Below are 13138 nucleotides of genomic sequence, written 5' to 3' on the forward strand. Positions count from 1 at the left end.
AAACAATGTCAGAATTACTTTGATGTGCAAAACCGTTACAAAGTTATTCTAAGCTAAAATGACACATGTCAGATTTCCAAAATTTGTCTTGGTCATTAAGGCCCAAACAGGCTTGGTCACGAAGGGGTTAAGCTTATCTTGATGGATCCCGTCGCTTTCACCCCAAATGATCAGCCGTTATGGCTAGGAAAGTCGCTTTTGTGACAGTGTATAACATGGTTACCCATTTATTTGAATGAACGCTATGTAATATTTCATGCAGGGATCATCAGCCCTTCAGTATGGAGCAGCACTGATTGTTGGAGATTATTTCTAAATTCAACCTTTAACATTTAAGTTGGTGTTCCCCTTTAAAGGAAAACAGGCACATGTGGTATCTGCTGTTGTTCATATCTTCTGGCACCCGAAAACTGGTGTAATTACATTTTTTTTGAAAATGGAAAAAAAAATAAAAAAAATATATATATATATATATATATATAATCAAATTGGAAGCGATGCAGCCCAGTACCAACTACAGTGTCCTATCGTATATGCGCTATTCCAGAGACATTATTAAGCTACAGTGCGATGCTGTTTTCTGTATATGTTGAGGGACAATCCCTCTATGACCGCTTTTTCCAGCAAGTGGGTTAGGTAGGTCGGTGGGGCTCATGGAGATGTCCCCCTCCGACGTACACGGCCCCAAGGTCTGGTGTCCCTCCCGAGAGGTGGGGATCCCGGTCCTGATGCTGGCACCTGTAGGAGATCCCTGCTGCGGTCTGCTGCACATTTTCTATGTGTTCCGTTCTATGGTCACGACTTTGAGTATATACTCTGTATGGTTATTATTCACGTGACGAACATAGAGCGGACATCTAGGGCATTCTTCCCTGAACCAAAATGGCGCTGGTAGATGTTATCCTATAGAGCGCATGCGCACTATTTTGACATTGTGATTCACATGATGTTGTTAGTCTGGGCATGCGCATTGAGGAGATCGAGACGCATAGGGAGCATGATGGTATATGTGGGCTCCATGGCTTTCCGAATTTCACTCCTGGGATCCCCATTCAGTATGTCTGCACTGTTTTATGATTCTAATTGGAACACAAGTTCTACATATATTTTGTTCTATATAAGAGGGATGGTATCCTGGTATGATAGAACGTATAACACTAGTCACTATGCTAAACATGCACTTTATAACTGTAACACATGTCTGTAATTTAAGATGATTGTAACCACACCCTGATGGGAGTAACACTTTTTGTAATGCTTTAAATGTGCTCACTTTCACTGTCTCCATGCTTGAGAAAGGCTCGCAAGAGCTGAAACGTCGCAAACTTTGCCATAACATGGGTGAATAAACAGCTTTGATTTTTTCATCACATTTTGGAGTGCAGTCCTGCTTTCTATTTGATTATACTATTGGGGATTGCCGTTGCCCCCTTTTGGACATTGCACCCGCTTGTCAGGTTGGTGCTCCCGTTGGACTTTCTTTTTTTATATATATATATATATATATATATATATATATCTCCAAGGAATGTGACTCCACCAGGGCATACAGTGTGCACTTTTCTCTGGGAGATGCCATTAACGCTTGATATTTGCGGTCTTTTTTTGTTCTCTCTTTTAGGGACAAGAGGGACTTTGTGTCCGCTGGAGCTGCTGCAGGGGTGGCTGCTGCTTTTGGTGCTCCTATTGGGGGGACACTCTTCAGTTTGGAAGAAGGATCCAGCTTTTGGAATCAGGGACTTACATGGAAAGTGGTGAGTAGATGTCGTTGTCTGGTAATATGGGCTTGAGGCGTCTGCGGATCTGTTACATATCTAAATCTCCTTGTCAGTATTGACTGACCCTGCAAGACTAGAGGCATGTGTGCTACGTTGAGAGCTCCATGTAGATCTGATTTCCGAATTCTCCTTTCTTGTCAGCTCTTCTGCTCCATGTCTGCCACATTTACATTGAATTTTTTCCGATCTGGGATTCTGTTTTCAAGCTGGGGGTCCTTCCAAGTGCCTGGTCTGCTCAATTTTGGGGAATTCAAGGTGTGTATGTGCTTACTGTAGTGACATTATCTATAGTTATTTAAAACGGACTTTGCGTCCGTTCCTATAAGACCACGTTTTACACCCACATAGTTTAACAATCTGACATAATTGTATCCCTTCATAGTAACAATGTGTTTTAGGGCTCATCTATGTATCTGTGGCCAGCATTCTGCTGGTGGAGTCACTGTGTACATACTTCATCAATTGATAGACCCCAGGCGGCCCAGAATATGTCCGTAATAAAGTCACCTAATAGCCAGGGGCTATGATGATTCAGTTTGTGGCCTTATTATATAAAACGTAACCTTTATTATTTCTTCTCTTAACATGTAGAAAAGAAAAGAGAAAATGAAAATGATAATAATAGAGCCCTAAATAGTATTAAAAAGAGCAACTGCATATAGTGTTGTTATTTCTTGATATTTATCAGTTTGGACGGATACGGATGCTGGTCTTAGCAGCCTGTTGGCAGTGTAAGTGTTAATTTTCACCCTATCTCTGCCTCTACAGTTGATAGATTGAAGCTCCGATACCCCTGGGGACACAGCAGCGGCGAAACATGCCGGGGGAGCTCCGTTCTGTATTTTAGAATTCCACAACCGCATATAGTGAATGGATCAGCGGGCGCAGTGCAGGCGTCCCGGGGCAACTGATCTAGGCAGGGAAGATCAAGGAAATTCAACCCATAGACAGGCATAGTAGTAGCAGTCGCAATTTGGATAGATACAAATGGCCTAACAGGTCAGCAAGCTATAGACTATTACATGATTTAGAGAGATAGCTGATAGATAAAGCAAATAAAATTCTCTCACGTTCCCCACCTCTGTTTGCTTTATTTTGAGGGGGGAGAAGGAAAGTTCTGAAGATTAGTAATAAAGCGACAGTGACACAAGAATAACCGACCTGTTATTTAGTAACTAAGAAATAGACAGAAGATACAATCTATCCACTATAGAGGCAGAGATAGTGTAAAAATTAACACTTACACTGCCAACAGGCTGCTAAGACCAGCATCCATATCTGTCAAAACTGATAAATATCAAGAAATAACAACACTGTATACAGTTGCTCTTTTTAATACTATTATTATAATTTTTCATTTTCTCTTTTCTTTTCTACATTTTAAAGGGTTTATCCAAGAGTATAAAAATGTCCCCCATATTGATTATACTTATCTGGCTCCCAGCTCCTGGTCCCCGCACCGCTGATGCTGCTTCTCCCTGTGCACAGGTGAAAACATCCTGTGTCAGGGGGGTGGGGGGGTTGAGTAGCCTCCCTAGCATCACGGGTGCGTCCCCGTCCCTGCCTGCAATTGGCTGCTCCCCCCTCTCCCCGACACAGGATGTTTTCATCTGCGTACGGGGAGAAGCTGCAGCGGCATTGTGGGGACAAGGAGCGGCGTGGGGAGCCAGGTAAGTATATTTATTGTGAGGGGCCTGGCATATGGAGAAGTTTTTTATAGTCTCCGATAACCCCTTTAAGAGAAGGTTATGTTTTATATAATCGGGCCACAAACAGAATTATCATAGCCTCTGGCTATTAAGTGACTTTACTGTGCACATACATTACATTACTTATCCTGTACTGATCCTAAGCTATATCCTATATTATACTCCAGAGCTGCACTCACTATTCTGCTGGTGGAATCACTGTGCACATACATTACATTACTTATCATGTACTGATCCTCAGTTATATCCTGTATTATACTCCAGAGCTGTACTCACTATTCTGCTGGTGGAATCACTGTGTACATACATTACTTATCCTGTGCTGATCCTGAGTTACATCCTGTATTATACTCCAGAGCTGTACTCACAATTCTGCTGGTGGAGTCACTGTGTACATACATTACTTATCCTGTACTGATCCTGAATTACATCCTGTATTATACTCCAGAGCTGAATTCACTATTCTGCTGGTGGAGTCACTGGGTACATACCTTAAATTACTTATCCTGTACTGATCCTATGTTACATCCTGTATTATACTCCAGAGCTGCACTCACTATTCTGCTGGTGGAGTCACTGTATACATACACTACATTACTTATCCTGTACTGATCCTAAGCTATATCCTATATTATACTCCAGAGCTGCACTCGCTATTCTGCTGGTGGAATCACTGTGTACATACATTACATTACATTACATTACTTATCATGTACTGATCCTGAGTTATATCCTATACTCCAGAGCTGCACTCACTATTCTGCTGGTGGAGTCACTGGGTACATACCTTAAATTACTTATCCTGTACTGATCCTGAGTTACATCCTGTATTATACTCCAGAGCTGCACTCACTATTCTGCTGGTGGAGTCACTGTATACATACACTACATTACTTATCCTATACTGATCCTGAATTACATCCTGTATTATACTCCAGAGCTGCACTCACTATTCTGCTGATGGATTCACTGCATACATACATTTCTTATTCTGGAGCGATCCTCCTGATCTGCATTCACAATTCTGGTTGTCCTTGGGAATAGTCAGCCAGCTTGTTTGGGCTCTGGTAATACATGGAGGTAGTTAGTTTTTGCCTTCATCAGCTATAAGCAGTACACTTCACACAATGTAAATCACCAGAGCAAGTTCTAGACCCGGAATGAGCTGGGAATGCTGGGAGTGTATTCAGTACAAGATTAGCAGTTGTCATGAATTTACAAATTGATTGAACTACATACTAGAGATAATATCTCTTTGCAGAGATGGACATGGACAGATTGGATTCACATGTAGCAGATTCTCAGCTGTGAGAAGCATTAGGTCAATACAGGCTGTAAACAGAAATACATAATTCACTAACAGCAAGCAGGGATCTTGAAAATATTGTGGGACTGAAATTTGCATAGTTATGGTTAAGCTTAAATCCCCCTGCCCTTCAGGAAGTTCCCTAATAGAGCTCCCCTTTAGGAATATTTGCGGTTAAAAGGCCATTTCCACATGGAGCACGTTCATTAGGCTCTGCTATCCTTTTTGCTCCTAGTGCTCTGACTCGGACAAGAAGTGTCACCTGTGGACGGTGTTGGACTTGGCCTTCTTCATTATCATGGGGGTGGTTGGGGGGTTGCTTGGAGCCACATTTAACTGCTTGAATAAGAGACTAGCAAAATACCGGATGAAGAACGTGCACCCCAAGCCAAAGCTTATCAGGTAACTCTGCCGCCCCGTGCCACAGAGTCCTCCAAATGTCTCTGTATACAATACCATTAAACTTCTCTTCTCTTCCAGAGTTTGTGAGACTCTCTTAGTCTCTTTAGTCACTACCGTCATTGTCTTTGCCTCATCCATGGTTCTGGGAGAGTGTCGGTCACTCACCCCCCCTAATGACTGGAATAATAGCACCGGCGCCATGCAGGTACTTTATATTCATTGGACAGCATGGAAAACACCATTATTCCTGGTCCCGTCTTTCCTGTCCTCCTCCCATCTTTCTCCATTGCTGCATGTAGCTCCAGATGTCTTTAAGTTATCTTCACACAGCCCCAGGTATCCTTCAAAGAAAAGACAACTCTAAAAATAAATACGTAACCATGTGGTGCTACTAAAAACCGGATGGTCCTGCTCTATTTGTAGGAAAGGGCTATGAAGACCCACCCTCCTTCTCCAAACTATGTAGTGGTCAGTCTCGAGGACGGGGGCTTCCTCACTCATCTTGTCCTGATCATTGTCATCCACCTCATGGGGCTCTGAGCTGCTTATCTTTTCCAGTCTGCGTATTGCTAGCTTTCCACCTGCTTGTGCACTCCCCCCTTCTGTGTACAAGTGGTGGTGATAGCTTGTACCTCCTGGGAAATTATAGTAGGACAGTCCCCAGGATGTACCTAAGAGGAGGAAAGCACAAGTGTGTCCAGTTATTTGGTTGTGCACCTCTCACCAGCTGCATGGACCCTCCAGCAGGGGAGAGCTACACGGACCTGTTGTTCACACATTATCTGCTACCATCAGCCCCCTCGATCTTCTGGTGGTGGACCCTCTGGCTGGCTGAGAAGTGTGCTCACATAGATTGTACATACAAGTGACTGCCAGGATAGCGGCATAATACCCCCTGTGACGTTACGTTCAGGGGAGGTGGATAACAAATGATACTTTATCACATCATCTGTGATGTTATGTTTGTGTGCTGAGAGGGACAAGGTGATCAAAGTATGAAACATCACAGATATAGGTAATAGGTAGTTACCTGACCTGAATTATGTTCCTGTGAATTTGACCAATGTGAAATGTATTCATATGTTTTTAATACGTGTATAAAGGATTGATTCAGATACACTACTCACAAAAAGTTAGGGATATTTGGCTTTTGGGTGAAATTTATGGAAAACGTAAAAAGTTAACGCTACAGTGATATTATATCATAAAAGTAGGGCATGTAAGTAGAAGCAGGAATGGTGATTTCCTCATCTCAAGCAATTTATTGAAACAAAAGCACCAGTGGTAGGTATGCCCTCACAAAAAATGTCAGTTGCAAAAACTTATGTGGCCTTGAACATCAATTACAGCTTGACAACGATGTCTCATGCTGTTCACAAGTCGACTTATTGTCTGCTGAGGCATGGCATCCCACTCTTCTTGAAGGGCGGCCCTCAGGTCATTGAGGTTCTGGGGTACAGAGTTACAAGTCTCTGCACGGCGACTCAGCTGATCCCATAGGTTTTCAATGGGATTCAGGTCTAGAGAAAGTGCAGGCCACTCCACATGAGGTCCCCCAGTCTCCAGCAGCCGTTCCATAATGATGTGACCTCAATAAGCTGCCACATTGTCGTCCATGAAGATGAAATTAGGCCTGTGTTGTTCATGCAGAGGCACAATGGCTGGATTAATGATGTTATTCAAGTAGTATGGGCTTGTCACTGTACCATTCACAAAGTGTAGGGTAGTTCTGTATTCACTAGACACACCTGCCCACACTGTAACCCCACCATCACCAAAGGAAAACAGTGGCTGATGTATAGCGCTCTCCTTGACGCCTCTAACATTGTTGGCGGCCATCATTTCTGCTCAGCGTGAATTAACTTTCATCAGTGAACAGCACTGAGGCCCACTGGTCCCTCATCCAACGTAGATGATCCCTGGCCCTTGCAAGATGATGAAGTCTGTGGCCAGGTACCCTTGCAGGTCGTCTAGCATGCAGATCACGCTGATATAAATGGTTCCGAATAGGGCTGCACGATATGGGAATTTTGTGCGATTGCGATTAGGGCCCTAAAAATTGCGATAACGATATGCGATGCAATATTTTAAGGGAATTGTGCTAAAGGTCTATTTGCTTGGATTTTCCCATATGAGCAGCTGACGCGGCTGAGTATGACATAGTTATGGGGGATCTGTGGATGGCACTGTTATGGGGGATCTGTGGATGATGCATTGTTATGGGGGATCTGTGGATGACGCTGTTATGTGGGGGATCTGTGGATGACGCTGTTATGTGGGGGATCTGTGGATGACGCTGTTATGTGGGGGATCTGTGGATGACGCTGTTATGTGGGGGATCTGTGGATGATGCTGTTATGTGGGGGATCTTATCAATAGGGGCCCCTTCATATATAATCGCGGCATTTTCGGGTTGGCCAAATCGCCATATCGCATTTGGCGATTATCGCGATTCAATTATTTTTTCGATATATCGTGTAGCCCTAGTTTCGAATGGACTGACCTTTACGATGGTGCCGAAGGACGTCCACTTCTATGCCTTTCTGTGACTCTTCCAGTCTCTCTGTATCTCTCCTGTAACCTGCTGATGAAAGGTCAGCGGCCACTTCCGTCTGAGAACATCCTGCTTGAAGCCTCACAATGGCGAGGTGCTGTTGATCAATTGTTTATGGAGCACTCCTGATAAGGAGCACTGTTTAAATACAAGTTCTAATTGAACCATGGAAATTTATTGGGCGATTCGGAGAACAGCAAGTTGTGCAAAAAGTACTGAAACACTGAACAGTTGGACATGTGCATTCTAAAGTTTGAGAAGGTCACATATGAGAAGGTCACATTAAGTTCACCTGTAAAGGTTAGAGTACATTTCAGGCTCATACTGAAACTTCACCCACAAGCCACATATCCCTACCTTTTTGTGAGAAGTGTATATTTTACAGGGCTGGTTAACCCCTTAAACAATCCAGCAAATTTTCATTTGAAGTTTTAAATTTGCTGCACTAACACAGAAGCACTCTTGTCCATGCCGCTATGCCTGGTACTGTAGTTCTGCATTGGTTCACTTGAACAGCCTCAGCTACATCTTCAGACATTGCTGTGGTACTAGTGAAGGGGTGTAATGCCAGTAGTGGGCACACAAATGGCCTATCCTAAGAATGTAGAATTCCTGGAAAACCCAGTCATTTTTTTCTTTAAAATAAAATAAAAATGTAAAACGGAGGTAACGTTTGAAGTACTTTGCATTGCTGTTTTACAGATTAATTTCCTGTTGGGTCTCCATTCCTATCTAGAGCTATTTTTATAAGCAAAGAGGTATCTCCCAGGGAAAAAGAACCATCTCACCAGCACCACCTTCTATGAGTCAAAGTCCAACTTTCTAACAAGACAAAGGGAAAATAGCCAAGCCAAATATCCATCCTTAGACAGCTGTTTCGTAGTGCTTGCCCCTCATCATTAAGGTGTAGGGTTCTGACTGGCTCAGTGCGATGCCTTGAATGTGGAGACCAGCTGTGTATAGGGACTTACTGGAAGTCTTCATGGTATGGAGACTTTTTAGCAATGCTCAATGGGAGAAAATGAGTGCAAAGAGGTACCGTATCTCCCAGAGAAAGGAATTTATCCTTGCCATATTACAAAGCTTGTTAAAAAGTTGGAAGTTGACACTTCCACAAGGTGGCACTAGTGAGATGGTTTTCTTACCTTGGGAGATACCTCTTTGCATATGTTTTTCCCATGGAGCAGGGCTAAGTAGTCTCTCTACTCAGCTAGTCTCTTTATAGTGCGCCAGCACCCCGCCTAAGCAGAGCTATTTCCAGAATTCTTCTGGTCGCCCTTTTCCTTCCCCTGTCAGATATATGACCGAAGAGCCCAGCTCTAACTGTGTGACTTGGGGTACTTTCACACTAGGGTTTTTCTTTTCCAGCACTGAGTTCCGTCCTAGGGGCTCAATACCGGAAAAGAACTGATCAGTTTCATCCTCATGCATTCTGAATGGAGAGAAATCCTTTCAGGATGTTTTCAGTTCTGTCACTGAACGGTGTTTTGGATGGAGGAAATACCGCAGCATGCTGCGGTATTATTTCCGTCCAAAATTCCGGATCAGTTGCCGGAATGCCAGATCCAGCATTAATTTACATTTGAAATGTATTAGTGCCGGATCCGGCATTAAAAATACCGCAATGCCGGATCCGGCCTTCCGGTCTGCGCATGTGCAGACCGGTAAAAATGTGAAAAAAAGATATAACTGATCCGTTTGATGACATCCGGAGAGACGGATCCCTTCTTGCAATGCATTTGTAAGACGGATCCGCATCCGGATCCGTTTGCATGCAGATTGACGGCGACGGAACTGCTTGTCGGATCACTGCCCCAAGTGTGAAAGTAGCCTTAGCGTTCCTATATTACAGCTCACTCTTCGTGAACCTGCAATAGCGGGATTTATCTTTTGTTGTGAACGGAGAAGAGCATGTCGTGTAACATGTTACTCAACATTTAATCTTTGTTTTAACTTGAGAAAGTTGAGCTTTCGTTTAAAAAAATGACACAATGCCAAGGAAAAATTAAGAAATCTTGTTGGTCACCTGACCATACAGTAATGTAACCTGTGGCTGCCAATCCTATGCATCTCATTGATGGTCAGAAATGAAGCAAGTATATCACTGGCTACCATTGGGAGCAGTGCGGGTTATCATCTGCTCTAAATAATATCCTGTTTGTATGTTTTTTTTTTAGGTCTCCTCTTCTGATGAAGTCAATTCCAGCATCAAAACGTTCTTCTGTCCTAACAACACCTACAATGACATGGCCACGCTGTTCTTCAATCCCCAGGAGTCGGCCATCTTGCAGCTCTTCCACCAGGATGGTCAGTCTGTAGGACACTGATGTTCCACCATGTTGCATTTGGTCGTCTATAATTGTTGTGTGAAGGGTTCTGTCCCTCTCTTGTGTTACAGGCACTTTCAGTCCAGTTACTCTGTCTTTCTTCTGCTGTGTGTACTTCCTCCTCTCCTGCTGGACGTATGGGATGTCTGTTCCCAGTGGTCTGTTTGTCCCCTCCTTGCTCTGCGGGGCTTCCTTTGGTCGCTTGGTTGCTAACCTCCTGAAAAGGTAGATTATGCGCCAGCAGGTCCTGGTCTGTCCTATGGCTGGAGCTTCAGATGGTAACTTTTTTCTATCTCCGTCCTAGTTACTTGGGACTGACTCATATCTACTCTGGAACATTTGCCCTGATTGGAGCTGCGGCTTTCCTGGGCGGGGTGGTACGCATGACCATCAGCCTCACAGTCATCCTCATTGAATCCACCAATGAGATCTCCTATGGATTACCTATAATGATCACACTTATGGTGAGGAGTAAAGCCACATATTCTGCCTGTTAATTGACATGTATGTAAAAAGTTGCTGCCATGGCGATCTGCCAAACAGTTTGGTATATTTCCTATATACTTTGCAGTTTTAAATTGGGTAGTACTAATGATCTTGAATCATGACATATCCTGTGCTCCAGTAGTATCCAATGCCTCATTTAAAACTCTAGTGTTCTCTTTTGGGATGAGTGACAGGAAGTCAAGAAAGCTTCCTGCCCTCCATGATCACTACTTTGCCTCATATCTCCAGTGTTGGGACCTCCCAAAAAAAACTCACATCCATGTGTCAGCTTCTCCTATTCTAATTAGACTCTATCTACCATAGGTTTTTCTTAGGTCCACCAAGTTGAGGTCACTTGTGATTGAACCTTCCAATATACCTGGTGGCACAGCAAAATATTAGGGAGATTTATGAAGACTAGTCTAAAGGAGACAACGAAGCAGTTGCCCCTAGCAACCAGTCGGACATATTCTTACAAAAAGACGCTAAAGTAATTTTTGTCATTAAGACACAAAGGATCCCATAGCATTGGCACAGGTACCCCATTTAGCCTCCCTCTGCAATAAAGTCTTACGCCAGTCCCATGCCTTTGATGGCATTTGGATGTGTTTTCTACCTGCAATTGTTAAAGGGGTTGTACAGTGTCATGATATTGATGACCTGTCCTCACCCCGCCAAACAGCTGTTTGAAGAGGCCATAGTGCTCGTATCATGGACTGCACGCCGTCTGGCTTGTATCGACGGTTTGGTATTATAGCTGTTCATCCCATTCACGATGGGGAGAAGAAGACCCCCCCAATCTGAGGATAGCTCATCAATATCATGACATGGCACCTTGAACACACTAGTGTCACTGTCATTCATTTCTCAAACCCTGGCCTGTGCTTATGGAGTCAAAGTGTCTCCCTGAACTATTTAAAAAGACCATCCAAAAGACATGTAGAAACGCCTACATGGGCAAAAGATAACACCCCATTTTATGTAATGAAGACCTTAGATGACGATCTAAAGTCTCCCCAATATCTGGAAGGGAATATGAGACTTGTGGATTTTAACCTGTCTGATCAGGAGATAAACGGCGTTCATCCACCGGATAGTCATTTTAAGATCATACTTTGCCTAAGTCACTAAGAATTTCAGTTTTATTTCCACTTAGGTCGCCAAGTGGACGGGTGATTTCTTCAACAAAGGCATCTACGATATCCATGTGGCGCTGAGAGGTGTTCCTCTGCTGGAGTGGGAGACAGAGGAGGAGATGGACAAGTATGGGGTTCATTATATTAACCAGTAGAGGCAAGAAGATTTCAGGGGTTGTAGTGATGTTTTAGAAGTGTGATGCATGTATATATCCAGCCTTATGCCTCATTCACACAGTCAGTGTTCGGTCAGTGATTTCCATCAGTCATTTTGAGCCAAAACCAGGCGCGGCTCTAAACACAGAACAGGTGTAGATCTTTCCCTCATACCTCATGTCTGTGGAGGCTCCAATCCTGGTTTTGGCTCACAATCACTGATGGAAATTACTGACCAAAACACTGACGTGTGAATAAGGCTACATGCACACGAACGTTGTTTGTTTCCATGTCCGTTCCGGTTTTTTTTTGCGGTTAGGATGCGGACCCATTCATTTCAATGTGTCCGCATCAGTGTGTCCGTTCCGTAGCCTCGCAAAAAAAAATAGAACATGTCCTATTCTTGTCTGTTTTAGGCATTGTTACAATGGATCCGCAAAAACAACGGATGGCATACGGATGGCATACAGTTAGGTGCATGTAGCCTAAAGCTTTAGAGGAACGTATCATATACTGTGTAAATATATGTATATATATCTGTATACCTCTATGTAGGTGTGGGGTCCATGGTAGGAGAATGTGTTTGATTTGGGTGGGGGGGGGGGGGGGGGGGGGCGCCGACATTGGATGCTCCCTCAGTAATAAAAGCTTCTATGACCACAGGTTGAGAGCCTGCGACATCATGGAGCCCAATCTGACTTATGTGTACCCCCATACTCGTATCCAGTCCTTGGTCAGCATTCTGCGCACCACCGCCCATCACGCCTTTCCCGTGGTGACTGAGAACCGAGGGAATGAAAAAGAATTTATGAAAGGAAACCAGCTGATCAGCAACAACATCAAGTTTAAGGTCTTCATATGGAGGGAATATAAATGTGCAAATTCCTGCAAATAAAACTTACTGGTATAATGGTGACTAACTTTTCACACAACTTTGTATAAATCAATAGTACAGGTGACCACAGGGAACTTTGTAAGATGTTTAATCTGTGAAAAATGTTTAGTTCTCCTGTTATCAGCTGGTTACTACCCCCCCCCCCCCCCCTCCCCTGCTAATTGCTTTTCACTTTGAAAAATGCCTTTTTCCCCGTCCAGGACGGGATCATCTCATATTGCACATGTGAGTGGAATTTTAGGGAGGGGGGATGAGTGATCAGGTGCATGAGTGAGACAGAGAAGACAGACGAGCAGGACTGCACAACTACATAGGAAGGTTATAGCTCATCAAGTGCTTCATTCATAAAAATACAGGTAAGCGCTTCTCTGTCATGTCCTCCATTATCA

The 13138-nt window shown here is 43.6% G+C and overlaps 1 protein-coding gene across 1 annotated transcript in view; it reads left to right on the forward strand.

Annotated features, from left to right (window-relative positions):
• Nucleotides 1-13138, forward strand: part of CLCN6 (chloride voltage-gated channel 6) — a 61480-nt gene that overhangs the window by 40385 nt on the left and 7957 nt on the right. Inside the window, exons 10-18 of the mRNA XM_040430536.1 lie at nucleotides 1622-1754; nucleotides 1920-2033; nucleotides 5029-5195; nucleotides 5274-5400; nucleotides 9927-10056; nucleotides 10148-10301; nucleotides 10381-10540; nucleotides 11719-11825; nucleotides 12518-12704. Coding sequence (XP_040286470.1) covers nucleotides 1622-1754; nucleotides 1920-2033; nucleotides 5029-5195; nucleotides 5274-5400; nucleotides 9927-10056; nucleotides 10148-10301; nucleotides 10381-10540; nucleotides 11719-11825; nucleotides 12518-12704 — 1279 coding nt within the window. The remainder of the gene's footprint in view (nucleotides 1-1621; nucleotides 1755-1919; nucleotides 2034-5028; nucleotides 5196-5273; nucleotides 5401-9926; nucleotides 10057-10147; nucleotides 10302-10380; nucleotides 10541-11718; nucleotides 11826-12517; nucleotides 12705-13138) is intronic.

The sequence above is a fragment of the Bufo bufo genome, chromosome 1, assembly GCF_905171765.1.
Source record: "Bufo bufo chromosome 1, aBufBuf1.1, whole genome shotgun sequence".
NCBI classification, from domain to species: domain Eukaryota; kingdom Metazoa; phylum Chordata; class Amphibia; order Anura; family Bufonidae; genus Bufo; species Bufo bufo.